The sequence below is a fragment of the Dryas octopetala genome, chromosome 5 (assembly GCF_963921425.1).
Source record: "Dryas octopetala chromosome 5, drDryOcto1.1, whole genome shotgun sequence".
Classification (NCBI taxonomy): Eukaryota; Viridiplantae; Streptophyta; class Magnoliopsida; order Rosales; family Rosaceae; genus Dryas; species Dryas octopetala.
The window spans coordinates 13,431,064-13,454,755 of record NC_141370.1 but is presented as its reverse complement, the minus strand read 5'-3'; the positions used below and the strand labels follow the sequence as shown (position 1 = coordinate 13,454,755).

The 23,692-nt window shown below is 37.8% G+C and overlaps 4 protein-coding genes across 7 annotated transcripts; all 4 read left to right on the top strand.

Annotated features, from left to right (window-relative positions):
* The first annotated feature begins 502 nt into the window (after positions 1-502).
* LOC147284508 (putative disease resistance protein At5g66900) lies at positions 503-5,132 on the top strand. The gene is made up of 6 exons (XM_086244018.1): positions 503-966; positions 1,152-1,823; positions 2,456-2,853; positions 3,162-3,520; positions 3,644-3,855; positions 4,025-5,132. Exons 2-6 carry the CDS (start codon positions 1,160-1,162, stop codon positions 4,864-4,866), a joined length of 2,475 nt encoding a protein of 824 aa, XP_086100144.1. The 5' UTR covers positions 503-966; positions 1,152-1,159; the 3' UTR covers positions 4,867-5,132.
* Positions 5,133-9,840: 4,708 nt separating this feature from the next.
* On the top strand, positions 9,841-14,481 carry LOC147284507 (putative disease resistance protein At5g66900). Its single transcript, XM_086242886.1, has 6 exons — positions 9,841-10,114; positions 10,570-11,241; positions 11,872-12,275; positions 12,584-12,942; positions 13,064-13,275; positions 13,453-14,481. Exons 2-6 carry the CDS (start codon positions 10,578-10,580, stop codon positions 14,292-14,294), a joined length of 2,481 nt encoding a protein of 826 aa, XP_086099012.1. The 5' UTR covers positions 9,841-10,114; positions 10,570-10,577; the 3' UTR covers positions 14,295-14,481.
* A 1,037-nt stretch (positions 14,482-15,518) lies between these two features.
* Positions 15,519-19,748, top strand: LOC147284506 (putative disease resistance protein At5g66900). 4 transcript variants are annotated; one of them, XM_086242888.1, is made up of 6 exons: positions 15,519-15,719; positions 16,109-16,903; positions 17,042-17,445; positions 17,718-18,079; positions 18,225-18,436; positions 18,623-19,748. In XM_086242888.1, exons 2-6 carry the CDS (start codon positions 16,255-16,257, stop codon positions 19,450-19,452), a joined length of 2,457 nt encoding a protein of 818 aa, XP_086099014.1. In that variant the 5' UTR covers positions 15,519-15,719; positions 16,109-16,254; the 3' UTR covers positions 19,453-19,748. The 4 variants fall into 4 exon arrangements, with proteins under 4 accessions (XP_086099014.1, XP_086099013.1, XP_086099016.1 ...); XM_086242887.1 differs by having other exon boundaries at positions 15,964-16,903; XM_086242890.1 differs by lacking the exon at positions 15,519-15,719 and having other exon boundaries at positions 15,799-16,903; positions 18,585-18,816.
* A 146-nt stretch (positions 19,749-19,894) lies between these two features.
* LOC147284505 (putative disease resistance protein At5g66900) lies at positions 19,895-23,522 on the top strand. The gene is made up of 5 exons (XM_086242892.1): positions 19,895-20,903; positions 20,992-21,395; positions 21,661-22,022; positions 22,166-22,377; positions 22,505-23,522. Exons 1-5 carry the CDS (start codon positions 20,258-20,260, stop codon positions 23,332-23,334), a joined length of 2,454 nt encoding a protein of 817 aa, XP_086099018.1. The 5' UTR covers positions 19,895-20,257; the 3' UTR covers positions 23,335-23,522.
* The last annotated feature ends 170 nt before the right edge of the window (positions 23,523-23,692 follow it).

Below are 23,692 nucleotides of genomic sequence, written 5' to 3'. Positions count from 1 at the left end.
TTCATGTTTTTTGTGTCGAGCGCTCGACGTATTTTTTCTTTTTAACTAAACAAATTGCCACTGTCAAACAGTAGCAATTAGTAATAGTATAACACAGGTTTTTTATGCAATTCAAACAGTTATCATTGCACAATGGCAATTGCCGAGTGCTCGATGAAAGTGCTGAGCACTCGGCTCATTGCTCATTAAAGTAGACTAGTCTGTCACTATATTTTTGTAAATGGGTGGATCGATTATGAACTTTTTCGTTTTAGACTTAAAAAAAAAAAAAAAAAAAAAAATCCTATAAATATTCTTTTGTCTTTCTGTCTTATCAGTATTTAAATTCTTCCAATCTTCCCCACAATGAAAAAGAAAAAAAAAATTGTGTTCCCAACTTCCCATTCCACAAAAAAATGGTCGGTGGGTTATTTTCCAGTTTTTACTTAAATAATGTGCAAGTGGAAGTCTCCCAGTAGCTCTGAAGGTTGAGAAAGGTTATTAGAAACGGTAAGCTGTAAAAACTGGAATTTTGTGGTCATGGCGGTTTCTTGAAGGACTATAGTTATCGATTTACAGTGATGCATTTGCTTGCTTGGTCAATTTCTTAGTCTCATGAAGGTCAACGGTCAAGTGAATGGGTTCCATTCCATGTGGAAATTTCGAGCTACCTTCCCTAATGAATCTCTTGCAGGGAGTCACAAACAACATATTCTGATTCCGGGAGGTCCAACGCAGAAATTTCAAGCTTCTTCTTCTTCTTTATCTCAAAAAGCATTGAGTTTTGCATACAGCTTTGCTCTCTACAATACAAGTTTCTGATTCCGGTGTTGGGTTTTGCTCTAAAGAATCAAAAATAGAATGCGGATGCGCTTGGAACAGCATTTGGGGTGCTGTTGAATATCCTTATGGATGTAAAGGACAAGAATTGAGTTCAGCATACTGCTCTGCTCTCTTACCTTCAAGTTTAGAACGAAGTGCATACAGGTTTTTTTATTTTGACGTTGGGTTTTGTTAGTTTTCTGATTTTGGTGTTGGGTTTGTTCGTTTTCTGATTTCGGTGTTGGGTTTTGCTAGTTTACTGATTTCGGTGTTGGGTTTAGCTGGTTTTCTGATTTTGGTGTTGGGTTTTGCTATTTTTCTGCTTTTGGGTGTTGGGTTTTGCTGTACAGAATCAAGAATGACTGTAGATGCTGGAGGGGCTGCGCTTGGAGCAGCATTTGGAGCGTTGTTGAGTGTCCTTTGGGATGTAAAGGAGAAGAATACGATGTTCAAACACCTCCTCGGAGATATCAACTCCACGCTAGGCAGTTTAGAACCACTGATGAAAGAGATAGAAAAATACTACAAGGAGTTGGATCGTTCAAAGGAGGAACTACAAAATTTTGAAAAACAAATGAGGAATGGTGCAAAGCTCGTTGGCAAGTGCGCAAAGACTCGATGGTGGAGTGTCTACAAAAAGTGGAAATACAGCAACAAACTTCTCGATTTGGAAAAATCTCTTACCAAACTGTTCAATATGCTGAGTGTGCTGAAATTAAGGGATGGGCTACAGACCTTGGTAAAAGTAAACAATATAGGGGAGGGAGTCGAGGAAATTAAAGTGAGTGTTGCCAAATTGGAGAAAAAAGAGAGTACTGTTGTTGTGGTACAAAATCAAATTCAAGGTTGGTGTGCAGTTCCTGAACCTCCACAAGTTACAGTTGGATTGGATGTGCCTTTGATGGAAGTGAAGAATAAGCTTCTTAAGGATGATGGTGTATCAATGCTTGTGGTGACTGCTCCTGGAGGATGTGGGAAAACCACTTTGACCAAAAAGTTTTGTCAAGATGGGGAAGTCAAAGGTTTATCAGTTTCCTCTAATTTGTGAAGTATTACCTTGCAAATTGAAAAGTAGTGATCTGAAATTTTACATTATTTTATTCGTATTAGTGGTATATTACACATATCATTCCTGAATTTGCAGCCTTTTCTATGAGATTATCGAGCTGTAGAAATGTAAATTATTTAAATAACTTGATAGTCAAGCAACTGATCTTGTAATGAGCTGTTGCTTGAATATTGTGTCTTAGATTTAGAATTCATGCTTTCATTTTAGAATGGCAAAAGGGAGAGTGGTTTCAAAGAGATCCGGAGTCTCACTCTGAAATTTTTTCCCCATTGCTGATATAGGGTTCCTTCTTTCCTTTTCATTGTTTTCAGCAGTTAAGGGAATACACTAAAACCCATCTCATTGGTCGATAGAAATTCTTACTTTGGAAGAGTTACCAAGCATTTTTTATAGCTTCATGCTTTCTTAAGACAATTGCTTTACTCATTTCTTACTCTTTGCATATGCTAGCTAGGGCTGAAATTTAGGTAGAGCTATTCATTTTATGACCTCAGAATTACCATTGTGTATGTCTTTTTGTTTGCTCCATTGTACACAGATTTAAATGACCTCCTGGTGACAGCTTTCTTTATCGTATTTGGATAGATAAATTCAAGAACAATATCCTCTTTGTCACGGTTTCGAAAGAGGCCAACTTGGGCCTTGTTGTACAAGAACTATATCAACACATGGGTTCCCAGGTACCTACTTTCCACAGTGAAGTAAAAGCAGTTCAGTGGCTACAACAATTTTTGAAGGAAGCAGGACAACATCCTTTACTTTTGGTCCTTGATGATGTTTGGTCTGGATCCCTTCTACAGAAGTTTGATGAATTGAAAATGCCAAATACCAAGATTTTGGTGACATCAAGATCTGAATTTCGAGGATTCGGTTCTCCATATTATTTAAAATCATTGGATGATAAAGATGCAATGACTCTTTTTTATCATTCAGCATCCCTTGGAGATAAGAGCTCTTTTGTTCCAGAAGATATTCGGAGAAAGGTGATTTCTTGGTCAGCATTGTTTATTGCTGCCTCACAAAAAGGGGAAATAAACTATGTTCTCTTTTTTATGCAAATCATACATACACACAAGTAGTAAACACATCCATTTTACCATGTCAACCTGCAAATAATCATAACATACTTCTTTTACTGATGGACTAAAACTAAATAAGAATGAAAAAAAGTAGATAGTGATTTAACCATTTTTTCATCTTCATGAAATTATTGAGATGATATTGAATAACTTGAACTTTTGGTCTGAAACTCAAATAGTAATTGACTTCATTTGGGCCAATTAAACTGCAGGTAGTAGAGCGCTGCAAGAGATTTCCACTTGCTCTTACAGTGATTGGGAGTTCACTCTGTGGACAACCAACAGAGATCTGGCAGCAAAGAGTAGTGGAATGGTCTAAAGGTTCCATTCTTGATTCGGAAACTGATTTGTTTATTTGTCTTCAAAGCAGCTTAGATGCCTTGGAGAAAGAAAATGCTATCCTCAAGGAATGTTTCTTAGACCTTGGTTCATTTCCTGAAGACCAAAGAATTCCTGCCACTTCCCTCATTGATATGTGGGCAGAGTCATATGATCTAGATGAAGACAATCTGTGCATTGGGAACCTCTATAACCTCACCAACCGGAGTCTGGTCAATCTTATACTCACAAGGTATGCAGGCTTCTATGCTTCTTGTGTATGATAATCTCATTCACAATCAGCTGCTAATGACAATTTTGCTATTATAAATGCTGAAGAATCTCTTCTGAGCAACCTAGTTTTGATTATAACCAGGAAGGAGAAGACGGAGGTGGATGGCTACTACAGTGAACACTTTGTTACCCAGCATGATATGCTTAGAGAGCTTGCTATTTATCATACGAAACTAGACCCAATAGAAGATAGAAAAAGACTGATTATAGACTTATCTGTAGACAAGCCTCCCAAGCGGCGGAGAGAACAGCTGGATCATCCCATGAAGGCTCGCCTATTATCTATCTCAACTGGTTGTCTCATCTTTCTATCTCTCTCTCTAATCAGAAATTACATAATACGCACGCATGCACAAACGAACATGTATGCGTGTGTGCACATACACACGCACACACAATTGATTAGTACTTTCACATTTAAATATGTCTCCCACACTCACGTCAAATAGCATATTATTTGCAGGTGGAGAGTTCTCAACTAAATGGCAGAACATGCAACTACCAGAAGCAGAGGTTCTAGTTCTGAATCTTAAGACAAAGAACTATGCCTTACCTGAATTTGTGGTGAGAATGAACAACTTAAGGGTTCTAATAGTCACACATTATGGTTTCTTACCTGCTGAATTGAGTAATTTTGAATTCCTGGGTTCATTATCAAATCTGAGGAGGATTAGATTAGAGCGCATTTCAATTCCTTCCATAACCAGGAACCCCAGGCAATTGGAGAGTCTACAAAAGATATCTTTATTCATGTGTAATATCGGCCAAGCTTTCAGCAACTGTTTCGTCGAACTTTTAGATGCATTGCCAAATCTAGAGGAAATGAACATTGACTATTGCAATGATTTGGTCGAATTGCCTGCTGAGCTCTGTGATCTTATTTGCCTAAAGAAGCTCAGTGTCACCCACTGTCATAAGCTATCTGCGTTGCCTGAAGATATTGGGAAGCTGTACAATTTAGAAGTGTTGAGGCTAAGGTCCTGTACAGACTTGGTAAAGCTTCCAGGCTCGATTAAGAACCTCACCAAGTTACTGTTTCTTGACATATCTGATTGCTTCAGCATTAAGGAGTTGCCTGAAGAGATTGGTGGACTAAGTAGTTTGATAAAGCTCAACATGAGACAATGCTCGAGATTGCAGGAGCTGCCTCTATCTGTTTTGGATCTTGAGAAGTTAGAGGAAGTGATATGTGATGAAGAGACAAAAAGTTTATGGGAACCCTTCGAGCATAATCTCGGAAATATACGCATAAAGGTTGCCAAAGAAAATATCAACCTAAATTGGCTCCACAAGCGTGGAGTTTGAGACCTGTCTTTCGTCAAATATATGTTGGAGCAACATCTGTGTGATTTATATTGCATTTTGTTTATTATTTTCTTCTACTTTTTAGATTTTGTAAATAGCATGAGATATTGCAGAGCACATAGTTAGGTACAGTGCAAGAAACCAACGTCTGTCTGTCCCATTGTCCCTACAATTGTTTGGGACTTTGGGCTAGGTTTGGCGTTCATGTAGCATAAATTGTGTTGATTTTTTCCCAATAGTTTCCTAACTATTGTTATTTGATGACACATCTTTACTTTTGTTAATTAAGATGACGGAAATAACATGTGAATTGCACGAGTATGCACACATGCACAAACGAACATGTATGCGTGTGCACACACGCACACAATTGTAGAATATGTAGGGTCGGAAGCTCTGGGTGGGAGTTTCCTAGAAGCAATGCATTTGCCTGGTTCATCAGTCAACGGCAAAGTCAATGGGCTGGGGCTCAGAAAGCATTAAGTTTTGCATACTTCTCTGCTCTCTTGTCTTAAAAGCTTAGACTAAAGTGAATACAAAATTTTCTGATTTCGCTGTTATTGGGTTTTGTTGTGAACAATCAAGAATGGTAGGGGAGTTTGTTGGTGGGGTTGCTCTTGGAGCAGCATTTGGGGTGCTGTTTGCTGCCGTTATAGATGTAAAGGACAAGACTGCGATGTTCAGACCCCTCCTTGGAATCAAGATTTGGATAAATCTCTAAAAGTTCTGTTAGCTATACTGAGCGTGCATGGAATAAGGGATGAGAAAGAGACCTTGGTTGTGGCAAAGAATATAGAGGAGGGGATGGAGCAACTTAAATTGGATATTGCTGAATTAAAAGATAATGTTGTGCCACAAAGTACATTAATGGAAATTAAAGGTTGCTGTGAAGTACCGGAAACTCCACCGCTTACGGTTGAATTGGATGTGCCTTTGAGGGAATTGAAGAACAAGTTTCTTAAGGATGATGGGGTGTCAATGCTTGTGCTCACTGCTGGTCCTTCACCAGCAAGGAGAAAGTAGAATACATACAGATAATTTGTACATTTTTCCTTCAATGACTGAAATAGCATAAAAATCAAGAATAATTAGTAAAAATATATATATATGTTATGGGAGACGAGTTTTTCTGACGCTTGTAAAAAATTGAACTGAACAGAAATGAGAAGTAAACACACCCTAAAAGTTGAGAGTTCTAACTACCAACAGAGGTGTATTGGGTGATGAAGGAGGAGGAATGATAAATAAAAATGAAAAAGAAAAAAAAAATTAAAAGTATCTGAGTCCTCTCGTTCTTAGGGAGTGGCTCAACTATACCACAAGAGAAATTAAAAGAAAGAGTGAAGAGAAGGAGAAGAATGAACTAGTGAAAGAAAAGAAAAGGGAGTAGAAGAGAAGGTAAAGAACGATGAATGACTAAAAATTAGAAGGGATATATGATGTAAATTATAAAAATGATCAAGGATATTTTGGATAGTTCAAAAAAATTCATTAAACACCACCTGTTCTCTATCCGCTTTCCTTAAAAGCGGAAATGGAAAGCTTCCTTCAGTTGCTTTTCCAAAATGGTGTCATTGGCAGTGATTTTATATAAAAAGCATATATTCATGTTTTACCTAACGGGGTAGGGGTGGTTTCGATACGGCAACCGTACCAAAATCTTGATACCGCATGTCGACCGTTAGGGGTTGAAACTCTTGTTTTTGTCACCGATACCGTGCCGATGGTTTGCGGTAACGGCAATTTTTGGTTGCGGTCGGAGAAGGGCAGCATTGGCACGGTACTGGGCTTGTCGAAACCTGAGAAAGACAGCGAGATAGAGACATGGAGATCGAGAGAGCAAGACAGAGAGAGACAACGAGATGGAGAGAGCGAGACAGAGAGATAAAGATGGAGAGAGAGACTTGAAAGTTAGACAAAGAAAGATTACCAAGAATCAAAATCAACAGAGAGATAAAAAACTTACCCAGAAGCACAGTAAGCAACCAAGGAAGCACCTTTGGCATAAATCAGAATTATCAGAGAGACCAAAGTCCCCTAAATCAAAACCCCAATAAATTGAAAGTTTGAAACCCAAAAAAACCCCTAAATCAGAAAACCCAAGAACGGTAGCTAGTAGCTAAGATGATGGACTGGTGAGACAAAAAGAGGCGACAATGAGACAAAGAGAGAGAGGCGACGATGGACTGGTGAGACAAAGAGAAAGGGAGAGAGGGAGGCGATGGTGGTGAACTGGTGGGGCGTTTTCGGAGTCTAAGATAGTGGTGGTGGTTGAAGACTCAGAGATGCTGGATTGATGGTGGTGGAATAGTTGCCTGGTTGGGAAATTGAGATCTCAATTCGCATAGAAGAGAGAGAGAGAGAGAGAGAGAGAGAGAGAGAGAGAGAGAGAGAGAGAGAGAGAATGACTTAATGAGAAAGAGGCATATAGTGAAAAAAAAAAAAAAAATACCTGTTGTTTTGTTTAAATGTTTTTTTTAATTCATTTATTATTTTACATTAGGAATTTAGGATTATGGTATTTTGGGGTTTCATTTGGGGTTTGGACTTTAGGGTTTAGGGTATTTTGGGGTTTCAAATTTCAATTGGAGTTTGGAGTTTGGGGTTTGGGTGGGGTTTGGAGTTTTTTAATTTTATTACATATGTTTTTTATAATTTATAGTATATAGTTAATAACTTAATAGTTTATATGTTTTTTAATTTATATCATATCTCAAACCTTAGGGTATAGGCTATAGGTCATATACCTAATAGGGCCGTTAGGCTAAATGGCTAATACCATATTAATATATTATACCATATTATACAGTTATGATTGAGGTAATTACATAAATCATAAATGGTCCATAACTCCATAGTCCATATTGAAAGGTGGGAAGGGAGGGTATTTTGGGGTTTAGGGTTTAGGGTATTTTAGGATTTCAAATTTCAATTGGGGTTTGAAGTTTTTTATTTTTATTACATATGTTTTTTAGAATTTATAGTATATAGTCAATAACTTAATAGTTTACATATTTTTTTAATTTTTATCATCTTCTAAACCTTATGGTATATGATATATGGTATAGGTCATATACCTAATAGGGCTGTTAGGCTAAATGACTAATACCATATACTAATAATAATATATTATACCATATTATATATTTATGATTGAGGTAATTACATAAATCATAAATAGTCCATAACTCCATAGTCCATATTGATATTAATATATTATACCATATTTTACTATATTATATCATATTATACAATATACTAATTAAATTACTAATATTATCATATTATAATATACTATACCATATTATAGTATTATACTATATACCAAACTCTAAGTTACCAACTATAAATCTATGAAGTATAAATTTATAGTATTAGACTATTAGGGTATAGAAATTAGTAATTTAGTATGAGATATCATATACATATACTATATAGGGTTTATAATTTAGTATAATATTAGGGTTTAGGATATTTTTAATTAGTTTTTATATAGAAATGTATTATATAAATTAAAAAACATATAAGTTAATAAGTTATAGGGTTTATAAATTTATATATGTTTTATATAACTTTTAGAAAATTAGAAATGTATTATATAAAATTAGAAATTATATAGAAATGTATTTAGTATTTTAGTATTTTTTTATTTAGGGTATATCGATATAGTATAGAAATGTATAAAAATGAATTATTTTAATTATACTTTTTCAATATACGGTTGGTATCGGTATACCGTCAGTACCGGGCTTTGTGAATCGGTATCATTACTAAAATTATCGGTATCGATATAAAAACTGAGTATCGGTATTGGTAACCGACTAGTTTGATATTTTTTGGTATCAAAACTGGTACGGCATCGATATTTTTTGATATTTTGATAATTAAACTCACCCCTAAAACGGGGTGATGTTTCCAAAACTTTGAAATAAGTGATTTGGCCTTTAAAAAAGCAAATACAAAAGGGACTAAATCTTTCACTGTTTGCTTGGAAGAGAGAGGAAGGAGAGAGGGAGCGAGGAAGGACCCTGACGTGAAGAGCTAGAGAGAAATCTAATTAACGAAATCTTAAGGGATCAATGGTGGAGGCTTTGATATTTGTACATGCCACTCTAAACCCATGACTGAACTCCATCAAAATCATAAACTTCTTGAATACAGCACAAAGTTTGTGTTAGGGACATACCCTTTTTCTCTCAATTTCTTCCTCACGCATCTTTATATTTTTTATTTTGTTAAAATCTCTTTTAAGTTGAACTTACAAATTTACAGATGACGTAGAATAAAATAAATAAGAAACTAAGATAAGAATGAGCATGACAGTATAGTGTCTATATGCACTTTTATTAGGGTAGTGCACAAAGTATGAGGTTCAAAATCTATACTGAATCCATCTGTTTAATTCAATTTAATTAGATGTAAAATCTGAAGAGCTAATTTAATTGAATCAGTTATCCATTTTCAGGGGTCAAAAGACTCAAAACCCTACAAAAATCAAACAAATTCAATTACAATGCTTTCCTTGTGAGGAATTTAATGTGTCACATGCGTAGTGCTACTTGAGTCACGTGCAAGTCCCACTAGTATAGGATTGATAATGTAAACATAATTGTTTATCTTGGTGATGTGAGTTTTAAATCAGCAAACATAATTCTTAGTCACATGAAGGTCAATGGTCAAGTGAAGGGTTCCATTCCATGTCGAAAATTTCGAGCTACCTTCTTCCCTAATGAATTTCTTGCAGGGAGTCACAAAAAACATATTCTTTTCTCATTGATCACCAACAAAGTAATTGCCTTGGTTTTGAGTAAATTCAAGTCTCTTGCATAAGTTAAAAGTCTTGGTCATCCACTAATGAATGATAAAGTCTCCCAGAAACAGTGTGGGGCCGGTAGCTCGGTAAGTTTCTTAGAAGCAGTGATGCATTTGCCATTTTGCCTTGTTAATTAAGCATCAATACTCAATAGTGAAGTCAATGAGGTCCAACGCATAAATTTCAAGCTTCTTCTTCTTTATCTAAAAACTCATTGAGTTTTGCATCCTGCTTTGCTCTCTACAGTACAAGATTCTGATTCCGGTGTTGGGTTTTGCTCTAAAGAATCAAAAATAGAATGCGGATGTTGGAAGGGATGCGCTTGGAACAGCATTTGGGGTGCTTTTGAATATCCTTATGGATGTAAAGAAAAAGAATTGAGTTCAGCATACTGGTCTGCTCTCTTGCTTCAAGTTTAGATCGAAGTGCATACAGGTTTTCTGATTTTGGTGTTGGGTTTTGTTAGTTTTCTAAATTTGGTGTTGGGTTTTGCTAGTTTTCTGATTTGGTGTTGGGTTTAGCTAGTTTTCTGATTTTAGTGTCGGGTTTTGTTAGTTTTCTAAATTTGGTGTTGGGTTTTGCTAGTTTTCTGATTTTGGTGTTGGGTTTAGCTAGTTTTCTGATTTGGGTGTTGGGTTTAGCTAGTTTTCTGATAATTTGGTGTTGGATTTAGCTAGTTTTCTAAATTTGGTGTTGGGTTTTGCTAGTTTTCTGATTTTGAGTTGGGTTTTGTTAGTTTTCTAAATTTGGTGTTGGGTTTTGATAGTTTTCTGATTTTGGTGTTGGGTTTTGCTAGTTTCTGATTTTGGTGTTGGGTTTAGCTAGTTTTCTGATTTTGGTGTTAGGTTTTGCTAGTTTTCTGATTTTGGGTGTTGGGTTTTTCTGTACAGAATCAAGAATGACTGTAGATGCTGGAGGGGCTGCGCTTGGAGCAGCATTTGGAGCGCTGTTGAGTGTCCTTTGGGATGTAAAGGAGAAGAATACGATGTTCAAACCCCTCCTCGGAGATATCAACTCCACGCTAGGCACTTTAGAACCACTGATGAAAGAGATAGAAAAATACTACAAGGAGTTGGATCGTTCAAAGGAGGAACTACAAAATTTTGAAAAACAAATGAGGAATGGTGCAAAGCTCGTTGGCAAGTGCGCAAAGACTCGGTGGTGGAGTGTCTACCAAAAGTGGAAATACAGCAACAAACTTCTCGATTTGGAAAAATCTCTAACCAAACTGTTGAATATGCTGAGTGTGCTGAAATTAAGGGATGGGCTACAGACCTTGGTAAAAGTAAACAATATAGGGGAGGGGGTCGAGGAAATTAAAGTGAGTGTTGCCAAATTGGAGAAAAAAGAGAGTACTGTTGTTGTGGTACAAAATCAAATTCAAGGTTGGTGTGCAGTTCTTGAACCTCCACCAGTTACAGTTGGATTGGATGTGCCTTTGATGGAAGTGAAGAATAAGCTTCTTAAGGATGATGGGGTGTCAATGCTTGTGGTGACTGCTCCTGGAGGATGTGGGAAAACCACTCTGGCCACAAAGTTTTGTCAAGATGAGGAAGTCAAAGGTATATCAGTTTCCTCTAATTTGTGAAGTATTACCTTGCAAATTGAAAAGTAGTGATCTGAAATTTTACATTATTTTATTCATATTAGTGGTATATTACACATATCATTCCTCAATTTGCAGCCTTTTCTATGAGATTATCGAGCTGTAGAAATGTAAATTATTTAAATGACTTGAAGTCAAGCAACAGATCTTGTAATGAGTTGTTGCTTGAATATTATGTCTTATAGGGTTTAGAATTCATGCTTTCATTTCAGAATGGCCAAGGGAAAGTGGTTTCAAAGAGACCCAGAGTCTCACTCTACAAAATTTTCCCCATTGCTGATATATTCCTTCTTTCCTTTTCATTGTTTTCAGCAGTAAAGGGAATACACTAAAACCCATCTCATTGGTCCATAGAAATTCTTACTTTGGAAGAGTTACCAAGCATTTTTTATAGCTTCATGCTTTCTTAAGACAATTGCTTTACTCATTTCTTACTCTTTGCATATGCTAGCTAGGGCTGAAATTGAGGTAGAGATATTCATTTTATGACCTCAGAATCACCATTGTGTATTTTTTTTTGTTTGCTCCATTGTAGACAGATTTAAATGACCTCTTGGTGACAGCTTTCTTTATTGTATTTGGATAGATAAATTCAAGAACAATATCCTCTTTGTCACGGTTTCGAAAGAGGCCAACTTGGACCTTGTTGTACAAGAACTTTATCAACGCATGGATTCCCAGGTACCTACTTTCCACAGTGAAGCAAAAGCAGTTCAGTGGCTGCAACAATTTTTTAAGGAAGCAGGACAAAATCCTTTACTTTTGGTCCTTGATGATGTTTGGTCTGGATCAGAATCCCTTCTACAGAAGTTCGATGAATTGAAAATGCCAAATACCAAGATTTTGGTTACATCAAGATCTGAATTTCAAGGATTCGGTTCTCCATATTATTTAAAATCATTGGATGATAAAGATGCAATGACTCTTTTTTATCATTCTGCATCCCTTGGAGATAAGAGCTCTTTTGTTCCAGAAGATATTCGGAGGAAGGTGATTTCTTGGTCAGCATTGTTTATTTCTGCCTCACAAAAAGGGGAAGTAAACTATGTTCTCTTTTTTATGCAAATCATACATACACACGAGTACTAAACACATCCATTTTACCATGTCAACCTGCAAATAATCATATCATGCTTCTTTTACTGATGGACTAAAACTAAATAAGAATGAAAAAAAGTAGATAGTGATTTAACCATTTTTTCATCTTCATGAAACTATTGAGATGATATTGAATAACTTGAACTTTCGGTCTGCAACTCAAATAGTAATTGACTTCATCTGGGACAATTAAACTGCAGGTAGTAGAGCGCTGCAAGGGATTTCCACTTGCCATTACAGTGATTGGGAGTTCACTCCGTGGACAACCAACAGAGATCTGGCAGCAAAGAGTGGCGGAATGGTCTAAAGGTTCCATTCTTGATTCTGAAACTGATTTGTTTGTCCGGCTTCAAAGCAGCTTAGATGCCTTGGAGAAAGAAAAGGCTATCCTCAAGGAATGTTTCTTAGACCTTGGTTCATTTCCTGAAGACCAAAGAATTCCTGCCACTTCCCTCATTGATATGTGGGCAGAGTCATATGATCTAGCTGAAGACAATCTGTGCATTGGGAACCTCTATAACCTCACCAACCGGAGTCTAGCCAATCTTATACTCACAAGGTATGCAAGCTTCTATGCTTCTCGTGTTATGATATTATCACACGATCAGCTGCTAATGACAATTTGTTATTATAAATGCTGAAGAATCTCTTCTAAGCAACCTACTTTTGATCATAACCAGGAAGGAGAAGGCGGAGGTGGATGGCTACTACAGTGAACACTTTGTTACCCAGCATGATATGCTTAGAGAGCTTGCTATTTATCATACGAAACTAGACCCAATAGAAGATAGAAAAAGACTGATTATAGACTTATCTGTAGACAATCCTCCCAAGCGGTGGAGAGAACAGCAGGATCATCCCATGAAGGCTCGCCTATTATCTATCTCAACTGGTTGTCTCATCTCTCTATCTCTCTCTCTCTCTAATCAGCAATTACATAATACGCACACATGCACAAATGAACATGTATGCGTGTGTGCTCATACACACACACACACACACAATTGATTATTACTTTCACATTTAAATATTTCTCCCACACTCACATCAAATAGCATATTATTTGCAGGTGGAGAGTTCTCAACTAAATGGCAGAACATGCAACTACCAGAAGCAGAGGTTCTAGTTCTAAATCTTAAAACAAAGAACTATGCTTTACCTGAATTTGTGGTGAGAATGAACAACTTAAGGGTTCTAATAGTCACACATTATGGTTTCTTACCCGCTGAATTGAGTAATTTTGAATTCCTGGGTTCATTATCAAATCTGAGGAGGATTAGATTAGAGCGCATTTCAATTCCTTCCATAACCAAGAATCCCAGGAAATTGGAGAGTCTACAAAAGATATCTTTATTCATGTGTAATATTGGCCAAGCTTTCAGCAACTGTTCAGTCAAACTTTCAGATGCATTGCCAAATCTAGAGGAAATGAACATTGACTATTGCAATGATTTGGTGGAATTGCCTACTGAGCTCTGTAATCTTATTTGCCTAAAGAAGCTCAGTATCACCCACTGTCATAAGCTATCTGCGTTGCCTGAAGATATTGGGAAGCTGTACAATTTAGAAGTGTTGAGGCTAAGGTCCTGTACAGACTTGGTAAAGCTTCCAGGCTCAATTAAGAACCTCACCAAGTTACTGTTTCTTGACATATCTGATTGCTTCAGCATTAAGGAGTTGCCTGAAGAGATTGGTGGACTAAGTAGTTTGATAAGGCTCAACATGAGACAGTGCTCGAGATTGCAGGAGCTACCTCTATCTGTTTTGGATCTTGAGAAGTTAGAGGAAGTGATATGTGATGAAGAGACAAAAAATTTATGGGAACCCTTTGAGCATAATCTCGGAAACATACGCATAAAGGTGGCCAAAGAAAATATCAACCTAAATTGGCTCCACAAGCGTGGAGTTTGAGACCTGTCTTTCCTCAAATATATGTTGGAGCAACATCTGTGTGATTTATGTTGCATTTTGTTTATTATTTTCTTCTACCTTTTAGATTTTGTAAATAGCATGAGATATTGCAGAGTACGTAGTTAGATACAGTGCAAGAAACCAACGTCTATTATCTAAAACACACCTAACTTTCCTTTGACGTCCAGTCACATTTAAACAAACCACTTTCTTCTGATTGATAAAGTCTTACATGCCAGTTTTAGCCTTGCCACATTTAAATATCACATTAAAAAATAATTATGCAGCTGATAGTCTTGGGTTTCCTTTTTGGACTTTATCCCCTATTGTACCCAACAAACAAAACAAAAAGCAAGAGCTTGGCTCGAAGCCTAAGTCGAAGGGTGTTGGGCTGGGCTTCAAGCCCTCCTCTTCCCTCTTAGGCCTGTCTCGTTTGCTCTAAATATTCAAAGAGACTAAAGGCTTGGGCCAGCCCGATTCAAAACTCAAAATTTTCAGCTTAGAATAATTGAACTCAACCCATTATAGTTGGGGGGGGGGGGGAGGGGCTATTCAGACCACCCCATTTTGCTGAGTTGACCACCCCCCTAATTTTTTGCCCATTTTGCCCTCCTCTCCTCCTCCCCCACCCAGCCACCACTCCCCCACCAATCCCCTCCCCTCCCCAGCCCGCCCCCAGCCAGCCCGCACCCCCTCACCTCAAGCCCCGCCGCCGTCGCACCCATCCCCAGCCCGCCCGCACCCCCTCACCCAAGCCCAGCCCCCGTCGCACCCATCCCCAGCCCGCCCGCACCCCTGTCGCACCCATCCCCAGCCCGCCCGCACACCCATCCCCAAGCCCAGCCCCCGTCGCACCCATCCCCAGCCCGCTCGCAGAGAGAGGGAAGAGAGAGAGAGAAGGGAGATCGGGCGGCAGGGAGGGCTAGGTGGGTCGCGCCGACGATGGGGAGGGGCGGGGTCGACCGGCGAAGAGGAGGAGTGGGTCGCGCCGGCGGCGGGGAGAGCTGGGTGGGTCGCGCAGGCGGCGGGGAGGGTGGCCGGCCAAAATTGGAGGGTGAGGTTTTTTTTTTTATGTAGGGGCAAAATGGGCAAAAAAGGGTAAAAAATTAATGGGGTGGTGAACTCAGCATTTTTGGCTGGTGGGAATAGCCCCCCCCTTATAGTTATTTAAATTTTTGTTTGATTTTTTTGAAGAATAAAGTTTACTCCAAAAAAGGGTCAGAGCCGCAAATTAGTGTTCAAATAATTGTGTTTTGTTCAACTAAAAACTGAAGTGGTGCTATGAGTTGATAAGCCGACATCGCTCTTGAGAAACAGAACAGAACGGTTACAACTTCCAACTGACTCTGTGTGATCAGTGATCACTTCTTCAAAAAGAAATGGCAGCTGTCTGTGGTCAACGCGAATTGTACAAAAAGATGCAGGGTACTATTTAAATTATTGCATTTGATAATGAATTTGTTTGTTTACTTTGGTAAAAAGATTAAATTGTAGTAATTTATTGCTCAGTAGTTCAAAAATTATCTCGTCTTTATGTCTAATCATTCTCTAAATTTGTCCTCACAATTTATCAAAAAAGAAAAAGAAGTTTTTCTTTTTCTGGGTCAGCTTCCATCAATGGGATAGATGGGTTGTTTTTCTTACCATGGAAGTTTTTTAAAAACTATAGGCTCGGTAGTTCTGGAAGATTCGTTGAAATCATCTACACGTTTGCTGGGTCATTCGATGGCTGAGTCAATGGGCACCAACTCGGGAATTTCGAGCTTCCCATTAACGAAGACTCTATTCTTATTCTTTATTCTTGTTTATATCAGGCATCATCTCATGTATGTTCAGCAATTACAAAGTAAAGAGAAAATTGAGTTTTGCATACTGCTCTGTTCTCTTGTGTTCAATTTTGAGATGAAAGGAATACAAGTTTTGTGATTTTGGTGTTGGGTTTTGTTGTAAAGAGTCGATAATGTCTGGGGTAGAGCTTTTGGCAGGGGGTGCTTTAGGACTACCATTCAGTCTGCTGTATGATGTCCTTAAGGATGTGGTGAAGAAGACTACAATGTTTAAAAAACTCCTCGAAGAACTCGAATCCACGCTAGACACTTTACAACCACTGATCAATGAGATAGCAAAATACAACGAGGTGTTGGATCGTCGAAAGGAGGAAATAGAAAACATTGTCAAAGAAATGGAGAATGGAGGAAAGTTCATTCGCAAGTTCTCCAAGGGTGGTTTTAGGGTGAGGTTAAAAAGGTTTAAATACTACAACCAACTTGTTGATTTGAATGAGTCTCTCAAGAGACTTTTTGATATACTGAAAATGCAAGAAGTAAGGGATGTGAAGGAGACCTTGGTTACAGTGAAGCGACTTGAAGTAAGTGTTGAAGAATTGAAGAATAAAGGGAATCTTGTGGTACAAAATCAATATGGAATTCAAGCATGGAGTGCAGTACCTGAGCTTCCACCACTTACAGTTGGATTGGATAAGCCTTTGAAGGAATTGAAGGAGAAGCTTCTTAAGGATGATGGGGTGTCAATGCTTGTGCTCACTGCTCCTGGAGGATGTGGGAAAACCACTTTGGTAACAAAGTTTTGTCAAGATTACGAAATCAAAGGTATATACATAGATGATTTTCTAAAGATATATCAAAGTATCATTCATTTTGTATGTCTTTCTTTGTATAATTCTGGACATTTAAATGAGCCCTCAGTGACAGACTTTTTATATTTTCTTGTATTTTATTTGGATATAGGTATATTTGGCAACAATATCTTCTTTGTTACTGTTTCACAAAAGCCCAACTTGGACCTTATGGTAAAAGAACTGTATCAACACAAGGGTGCCCAGGTACCTACTCTCCAAAATGAAGCAAATGCAGTTAAGTGGCTGCAACATTTTCTGAAGGAAGAGGGACAGAATCCTTTACTGTTGGTCCTGGATGATGTTTGGCCTGGATCCGAATCCCTTCTTGACAAGTTTGATCAATTCAAAAGGTCAAATTATAAGATTTTGGTGACATCAAGATCTGAATTTCCGGGATTTGGCCCTCCATATTATTTACCACCATTGGATTATGACGATGCAATGGAACTTTTTCGTCATTCAGCATCCCTGGAAGATAAAAGCTCTCATGTTCCAGAAGATCTTTCGAGAAAGGTGATTTCTTAGTCTGCAATTACAACATCTATGCTTATTTGTATCCATATACACAAGTGAACAAATCCATTCTACCACATCAACCTGCAAATAACCATGCATTTATACTCACTTTACATATGAACTAAAACTACAAAAAGAATAAAGAAAATTAGATAATTATTTAACCATTTCTCGTCTTCATGGAACCATTGAGATGCTTCAGAGAAACTTGGAATTTCAGTCTGAAACTCAAATAGTATTTGATTTCATTTGGGACTACTGAACTGCAGATAGTAGAGCGTTGTAAGGGATTTCCACTTGCCATTATCGTGGTTGGAAGATCACTTTGCGGAAAGCCTATAGAGTTGTGGCTTAAAAGAGAAAGAGAGTGGTCGAGAGGTTCTTCTATTCTTGATTCTGAGACTGAATTGCTTCGTTGCCTTAAAAGTAGCTTAGATGCCTTGGATGACAAAGAGGCTATCATGAAGGAATGTTTCATAGACCTTGGTTCATTTCCTGAAGACACAAGAATCCCTGCTGCTGCTCTCATTGATATGTGGGCAGAGTTATATGAGTTAGATAAAGATTTCTTGTCCATTGCGATCCTCCAGGAGCTCGCCACCCGAAGTCTGGCTAATCTTGTAGTCACAAGGTATGAAGGCTTCTCTGTTTCTCCTCTAAGATATTCTCATTCAAACTTTTCTCTATTCACAGCTATTTTCTAATCATTTTCTATTGCAATATGTATGCTTAAGAAATCTCTTATAAGCCACTGAATTAGTTTTTATCATTACCAGGAAGGAGAAAACGGAGGTGGATGGTTACTACAATGAACACTTTGTTACCCAGCATGATATGCTTAGAGACTTGGCTATCTACCACACAAAACTAGGCCCAGTCAAAGATAGAAAAAGATTGGTTATAGACATATGTGGAGGCAAACAACCCAAGTGGTTGACAGAACAGAAGTGTCAGGCCATAGAGGCTTGTCTATTATCAATCTCCTCTGGTTGTCCCCTCTCTTTTGAAAAAATACATACACATGCACACATACGCACATGGACATGTGCAGGCACACGCACACATACGCTCTAAGATTTATAGTGCATTTACATTCAATTTGGCCAACACTTACATCATATAGCATATTGTTTTAGGGTGCCAACACTTACATCATATAGCATATTGTTTGCAGATGGAGTGTTCTCAACAAAATGGCACAACATTCAACTACCAGAAGCTGAGGTTCTAGTTTTGAATTTTCAGACAAAGAACTATGCCTTACCTGAATTTGTGGAGAAAATGAACAAATTAAAGGTTCTAATAGTCACAAATAATGGTTTCTTTCCAGCTGAATTGAGTAATTTTCAACTACTGGGTTCGTTGTCAAATCTGAAGAGAATCAGATTAGAGCGCATTTCGATTCCTTCCATAACCAAGAACCCCAGACAATTGGAGAGTCTACAGAAGATATCTTTATTCATGTGTAATATTGGTCAAGCTTTCAGCAGCTGTTCCATCCAACTTTCAGATGCATTGCCAAATCTAGAAGAAATGAACATTGATTATTGCAATGATTTGGTGGAATTGCCTGCCGAGCTCTGTGATCTTATTAGCCTAAAGAAGCTCAGTATCACTCACTGTCATAAGCTATCTGCCGTGCCTGAAGATATTGGAAAGCTGGTCAATTTAGAAGTGTTGAGGCTAAGGTCCTGTACAGACATGGTAAAGCTTCCAGGCTCCATTAAGAACCTCACCAAGTTAAACTTTCTTGACATATCTGATTGCTTCAGCATTAAGGAGTTGCCTCAAGAGATTGGTGAACTAAGTAGTTTAGGAAAGCTCAACATGAGACAGTGCTCAAGATTGCAAGAGCTGCCTTTATCTGTTTTGGATCTTGAGAAGTTACAGGATGTGGTATGTGATGAAGACACAAAAAATTTATGGGATCCCTTCAACCCCAGTCTCAGAAACATACGCATAAAGGTGGTCAAAGATAATATCAACCTGAATTGGCTCCTCTAGTGTCGATTTTGAGACCCTGTCTTTCCTCAATAAATGTTGGAGCAACATGTGTGTGATTTGTGTTGCATTTTTTTCCTACTACTCTTCTTTCTTTGGATTTTGTTTCGGTTTGGTAAAATCTGTGGGTTATCGGGGACTTATATCCATTGTGTTTTTGCATCGCCTACTATTTAAATTATCAATAGTCATAGAGTAATCAATTTTCTTTTTCCCCAAATGATATGTGAGTATTTTATATGTAAAGAAATAAATAAGGTTCGGATCATATTTGAATAAGAGGAAAGACAGTTAAATCATTTGATGAATATGACTCTTAACTCTACTCTTAAATTATTTCATCTGGGCTATAAGTTTGTTTGATTACTTAGGTATAAAGAACAAAATTTTAGTACTTAATTTTTGCTCATTAATTCACAAATTCTCTTTTGTATGGTATGTATTATCCTTCTTCAAATCTGTCCAGACAATTAAAAAGAAACAGTGTGATCTCACAAAAGTATATTTTTTTGGACAGCCACTTGTGCATTGTAGATTGGTAGTTGGGTTCTTTGGTTGGTTGATTTATAAGTCTCCTAATATAGTCAAAATAAGTCAATGGGTTCCCACTCGGAAATTTCAATCAAGCTTCCCCTAAATATTATATGACCCAGAGAGTCAACACACATCATGTTCTTTTCTCATTGTACAAGAGTATATGTTATGACCCCCAACAAAGGAAGAGAAAATTTCCTTATTGTTTTCTTGTCTTAAAGTTTGGAATGAAAGGAATACAACTTTCCTGATTTTGTTGTTAAGAATCAAGAATATGAGTGGAGCAGGGGAGCTTGTTGGAGGGGCTGCTCTGGGAACACTATTCAGTGCAGTGTATGAGGGCATTGAGCAGCTGATCAAAACGTGTCTCATATACAAACACCTCCTCAAGAGCATCACATCCAGGCTCAAATCTCTTGAACCACTGATCAAACAGATAGCACTTTATAATGAGGAATTGGATCGCCCAAAGGAGGAGCTAGAAGGTATTCGACTGCAATTGGAGGAGGGTGAGAAGCTTGTTCAAAAGTGCTCAAAGGTTCGAAGTTGGAGTGTCTACAAAAAGTATAAATACGCCAAAAGACTTCTTGATTGGGATGAATCTCTTAAGAGTCAGTTAGATGTACTGAATGTGCAGGGAATAAGGGATGTGAAGGAGAACTCGAATTCGTTAAGGAAGATTGAACAGGGGATCAAGCGAATTGAATCGGATTGTTTGACAAGAAATCAGTCTCTAAGTCAAGCTTGGTGTGCAGTGCCTGAGCTTCCACCACTCACAGTTGGATTGGATGTGCCTTTGAAGGAATTGAAGAAGAAGCTTCTTAAGGCTGATGGGGTGTCAATGCTTGTGCTCACTGCTCCTGGAGGATGTGGGAAGACCACTTTGGCAACAAAGTTTTGTCAAGATGATGAAGTCAAAGGTATCATTTTGTATGTTTTGCTTTGTATAATTCTAGACACTTAAATGAGCCCTCAGTGATAGCTTTCTTGTATTTTATTTGGATATAGGTAAATTTGGCAACAATATCTTCTTTGTTAGTGTTTCACAAAAGCCCAACTTGGACCTTATTGTAAAAGAACTGTATGAACACAAGGGTGCCCAGGTACCTACTCTCCAAAATGAAGTAAATGCAGTTAAGTGGCTGCAACATTTTCTGAAGGAAGAAGGACAGCATCCTTTACTGTTGGTCCTGGATGATGTTTGGTCTGGATCAGAATCCCTTCTTGACAAGTTTCAATTTGAAATGTCAAATTACAAGGTTTTGGTGACATCAAGATCTGAATTTCCGCGATTTGGCTCTTCATATTATTTACCATCATTGGATTATAATGATGCAATGGAACTTTTTCGTCATTCAGCATCATTGGGAGAAAAGAGCTCTGATCATATTCCAGAACCTCTTTTAAGAAAGGTGATTTCTTTGTTGCAATGAACACATATTTGCTTATTTGTGCCTTACGAAAAGAGGAGAGAAATTTGTTCAATTTTCACACAATGCATCCATACACAACTACACAAGTGAACATGTGAGCATTATTCATGCAGTTAAGCTTACCTATGTTCACTTTTCTCATCTTCATGAAACCTCATATTGAGATGATTTGTTTATAACTTGAATTCTGAGTCTGCAATTCAGATAGTAATAGTTGACTTCATATGGGAGATTTGAACTGCAGATAGTAGACCGCTGTAAGGGATTTCCACTGGCCATCAAAGTGGTTGGAAGATCACTTTGCGGACAGCCTATAGAGATCTGGCATCAAAGAGTAATTGAATGGTCTAAAGGTTCTTCTGTTCTTGATTTTGAGACTGAATTGCTTCTTTGCCTCCAAAGCAGCTTTGATGCCTTGGATACAGAAGAAGCTACCATTAAGGAATGTTTCTTAGACCTGGGTTCATTTCCTGAAGACAAAAGAATCCCTGTTGCTGCCCTCATTGATATGTGGGCAGAGTTATATGAGATAGATGAAGACATTCTGTGCATTGCAAACCTCTACAGGCTCACCTCCCGAAGCCTGGCTAATCTTGTAGTCACAAGGTATGCAGGCTTCTATATTTCTCTTGTATTATACTTTCATTCTAATTTTTCCCTTACATTCACAGCTACTTGCCACTCATAAATAGCTCTTGCAATATGTGTGCTGAAGAAATCTGTTCTAAGCAACTTTTTATCACAATTAGGAAGGAGAAGATGGGGGTGGATGGATACTACACTGAACACTTTGTTACTCAGCATGATATGCTTAGAGATCTTGCTATCTATCAAACGAAAGAGGGCCCAATAGAACATAGAAAAAGACTGATTATCGATATTCATGGAGACAATATTCCCAAGAGGTGGAGAGAACAGCGGGATCAGCCCATGAAGGCTCGCCTATTATCTATCTCAACTGGTTGTCTTATCCTCTTTACTTAGCATTTACATTCACATGCATATTTACACGCGCACACACACTTGAATTGTATTTTCAGATTTAAATATGTCTCTTCACACTCACACCAATTAGCATCTTGCTTCAGGTGCAATGTTCTCAACAAAATGGCACAACATGCAACTACCAGAAGTTGAGGTTCTAGTTTTGAATTTTCAGACTGAAAACTATGCCTTACCCGAATTTGTCGAAAAAATGGATAAATTGAAGGTTGTAATAGTCACAAATTATGGTTTCTTACCTGCTGAATTAAGCAATTTTCAACTACTGAATTCGTTATCAAGCCTAAAGAGAATCAGATTAGAGCGTGTGTCAATTCCTTCCATAACCAAGAACCCCCTACAACTGAAGAGTCTAGAGAAGATATCTTTATTCATGTGTAACATTGGTCAAGCTTTCAGCAACGGTTCTATCAAAGCATTGCCAAACCTAGAGGAATTGCATATTGACTATTGCAACGATTTGGCGGAATTGCCTGCTGAGCTCTGTGATCTTTATCAGCTTAAGAAGCTCAGTATCACCAACTGTCATAAGCTATCTGCATTGCCTGAAGGGATTGGAAAGCTAGTGAATTTAGAATTGTTGAGGCTAAGGTCTTGTACAGACTTGTCGGAGTTGCCAGGCTCGGTTAAGAACCTCAAAAAGTTAAAATTTCTTGACATATCTGATTGCTTTAGCATAAAGGAGTTGCCTGAAGACATTGGTGAAATAAGCAGTCTATTAAAGCTCAACATGAGACAGTGCTCAAGATTGCAGGAGCTGCCTTTATCTGTTTCGGATCTTAAGCAGTTGGAAGAGGTGATATGTGATGAAGAAACAAAAAATTTATGGGAGCCCTTCTTAGCTAGTCTCAAAAAGGACATAAGCATAAATGTGGCCAAAGAAAATATCAACCTGAATTGGCTCCACAGGGTTTGATTTTGAGACCTGTGTATGATTTTTCACCTATTTTCCTTCTCTTTTCTGGACTTTTTTATTTTGTAAATAGCATGCGGTATTGCATAGTAGTTTAATTAGCGAGGCCTTTGAACATATTTGTGGACCTAGCTATGATCGACTCAAATTCCACGGCTGAAAATTCTATTCTATTTCAACACCCTTGTTGATCTCTCTTTACCCAGTCTAGTCTCTTAATTTGAAAATTAATTTTGTTGAATATTAGTTCTTGTTCCCACGTTTTAAACAATCAAAAGAAGGTAGAGAAATGAATAATGAACTTAAGGTTTTTCTTTTGTTGAAATCATTATCTTGAATACAGTTGCCTTTCAAATTACTA